The sequence below is a fragment of the Vitis riparia genome, chromosome 16 (genome assembly GCF_004353265.1).
Source record: "Vitis riparia cultivar Riparia Gloire de Montpellier isolate 1030 chromosome 16, EGFV_Vit.rip_1.0, whole genome shotgun sequence".
Taxonomy (NCBI): Eukaryota; Viridiplantae; Streptophyta; class Magnoliopsida; order Vitales; family Vitaceae; genus Vitis; species Vitis riparia.
In genome coordinates this window covers 5,760,418-5,763,565 of record NC_048446.1, presented here as the reverse complement: position 1 = coordinate 5,763,565, position 3,148 = coordinate 5,760,418, and the positions used below count along the sequence as shown (strand labels likewise).

At 35.5% G+C, this 3,148-nt stretch overlaps 1 protein-coding gene across 1 annotated transcript; it reads right to left on the bottom strand.

Moving 5' to 3' along the window:
* Nucleotides 1–1,697: 1,697 nt before the first annotated feature.
* Nucleotides 1,698–2,543, bottom strand: LOC117933184 (putative F-box/LRR-repeat protein At5g02930). Its single transcript, XM_034854578.1, has one exon. The coding sequence runs from the start codon at nt 2,541–2,543 to the stop codon at nt 1,698–1,700; it is 846 nt and encodes a 281-aa protein (XP_034710469.1).
* Between the last annotated feature and the right edge of the window lie 605 nt (nt 2,544–3,148).

The window sequence follows — 3,148 nt, the reverse complement described above, 5'->3', positions numbered from 1 at the left end:
ATATTAGAATTTATAAAAATAAATCCTCATTTTGATGAAGTAATTGCTATTAGAGGAGGATAAACAAATAAAAAGAGATGTGTCATCAAAGAGGGCTTGCCTCATCATAGTTTGTCATATTTTAAGAGGGGAAAAACTTCTAAAACAAAATTTTATGCTTTTTTATAGTAAAATTATATATTTTTATCTTTACTTTTAATTACACTATTATGAATTCATGACATACCAAGAATGGACCAGGAAAGAGAAGAAACAACTTTAATTGTTAGCCCCAAAATTTCTTTGTTTGTACCATGTGATTTGCTATTGGTTTAAAAGCATTTCTCACACTTTGAGTAGTAATTAAAAGATTTTCTCCCAAATTATATCCCATATAACATTATATAGCAAACCAAATCCAAAATTGGATCACTTAAAACTCTTTGCTTTGAAATTTAAAACTTGATTACTAGAATCTAACACAAGAACAAAAAAAGCCAAGAGGGTTACACTAATTGAACTTTTATATCATGAGAATATGTTCTAACGCTTAGCTCAGAAATGGTTGTCCTCCCTTTCACTTGTAGATATACGTCTACTTTAGCGCTGCTACATTTTTAAGAAAATTGCCATCCTATGAGTATATCCTGTAAAGCTTAATAAAGAAACGGTGGAGCCTCTCTCTTGGAAATAAGTACTTGCTTCAGCACTGCTGCATTCTTGAGGAGAAACTGAACAAGGGGAGCCACAAGGTTTTTCATATGACCAGGTTCGTGGAAAAACATAATTTCGACAGTGTCAAGGTGTTTCAGCAAATACTGTGAGCTTCTCTCCTCTGATGTCGACCCGTAATTTTTTTCAAAATAGCTAAAGGGAGAAAAGTCTGGATGAAAGTTGATCTACATATAAAGAAGAAATCAAGATGAAAAATTTTCCACTAAATTTTGATATGTAGTGTGTTAGTGCATGTTCAAGTGACTCAACATCAAACGACTTCTGCTTATCATTACGATGAAAATAGCAAGACCCACTAAAGAAAGGATAACTATGAGAGGAGAAGTAAAACGAACCTTTAATCTGCGAGACAACATCATGTGCATGAGTATTTTATCTAGTTCATTTGCAGAGTTACTAGAAGGGGCACTGCTTGCGTTCTTTATATACAATTTCTCTAGTTCTGGTAAACTTTCTAGCACGTTTGCTATCCCTGGGAGGCTCGACTTTGAAGCCAAAGTTTCTAGAGTTAGATATTTGCACTCTGATGTTAAAGAAGGCATGATTTTTACCTCCAACACAGATAGTACCTTTGCAAATCAAAGAAAGAAGAACAAGAACACAAAATTAAAATAATATTGTAAACATCTCTTGAAATTAATTAATTTTAAGTCTGAAAACATTAGCATAAAGGCTCTCCAGTGTATAAATCAGGAGGAGGTTGTGCATATATCAAACTTAAGGCTCCATTTCGTTCCAGAAAATTTGAGGAAAAATATGGGAAAGAAAATAGAGACGAACAGTGGAAGGAAAGAAATATTTAAAATCAAGGGATAGGGTGAAGAAATGATACCATAATACACCAAGGCCCTAGAGTAAGTTCCTCAACATGTGCAACCTCTTCAAGAAGTTCTCTTAACATGCTGCTGTACTCTTTGAGACTTTCTCTCAATTCTTGTGTGTTCTTTTTAACATCAAAAACTAGATCAAAATCAAACCACGCATCAACCAAAGATGATACATCCAATAACCGGAACTTTCTGCCCGGAAATTTTCAGATACAGAAGATTAGGAGCCGAAATTTGCAACACATCAAACTTGTCTCCAGTTGTAGGCTCCAAAACAGAATGGATCACCAAATCTTTCAGACTTGCAGAACAAATGTCAAGCCTATCAAAACGAAACTCACAATGTTCCAACCTTAAAAACTCTAAAGAACAGCTGCCCAGTAAAATTTTTTGAAGCGTGTCCTCACTCACAACTGCTAACCTCAATGATAAGCTCTTGAGGGAAGGCCAAGAAACTACCCGAGAAGGACCAACAACACAGTAATTAGTAGTCAAGCGTTTTATTGAAGGATGGGTGTAGAGACATTGAGGTAACAAATAGCCTTCCGGGCCATCATCGAAAATACTCCACGGACAGTCATCGAAGTTTGCGTCAGCAAATTGTAGACTCAGCTCTTCTACGTCTCTGGTTCTGACAAATTCAAGCCACAAGTTGAGGCAACTGTCGAGATAAGGGTCCTTCTCGTAGTCCATTTCAATGAACAAATGCTTGATCTTAATACTAGAGTTGTGGAGAAGGAGGGTTCGACTGATGAAACGAGTGAAATCTCTAGTGTCTCTATCCCAATAGAGAAGGCTCTCGAAGACGAGGGTTGGTGTTAATGTCCACTTGTGTTCCCATGTTTTTGAAAGTACACTGGTACATACAGCAGTTTCAGTTGGGAGAAATGAAAAGATGTGGGAGATGACGGAGTCTGGTAAATTGCTGATTCTATCTTCATCCATTTCTCTCAGCCTTTTGGACGAGGCTTCATGCTGAGATTTGGGGCTTCTGGGCGCCATGATGCTATGGTATCCCGAGCTTCCCTTTCATATTATCCTGATAAACGTGGCCGTTGGTCTCCGCCGCCGAAGTGGTAATGAAAATATTTAAGTTATCAAAATCATCTGTTTCCAAGCATTGCTACTCTTTCCAACACTTTTTGGACCGTTTTCCCTCTTCTTTCTTTGGTTAAGTGCTGGCTGCTCAGTGATGATCATTACCTACCGCTTAGGATCATGGCGGGGACCGTATTTATTCATTTAATCAATTGGTAGTAGTTGGTTTGTTGGGCACCAAATTGAATAAAGGGTTTTTAGCGAATAGTATTTTTTAATTATGGGGTTGCATTTCAGTTGAATTTTCTGAATCAAAACTCAAATCAGGTTGGATTACAATGAAATGAAAGGTTTAGATAAATCAAACCTAATTTGAATTTGATTTAATATTTCATAATTTTCAAAATTTATAATACTATATATACCAATATTTTATTTACATCCTTTCAAATTATCTTAAAACTTGATTTAAAATTTCATAATTTTCATAATTTCTAGTGCTATATAATTTCATAATTTTCATCATTTCTAGTGCTATATATACTGATATTTTCTTTACATTCTTACAA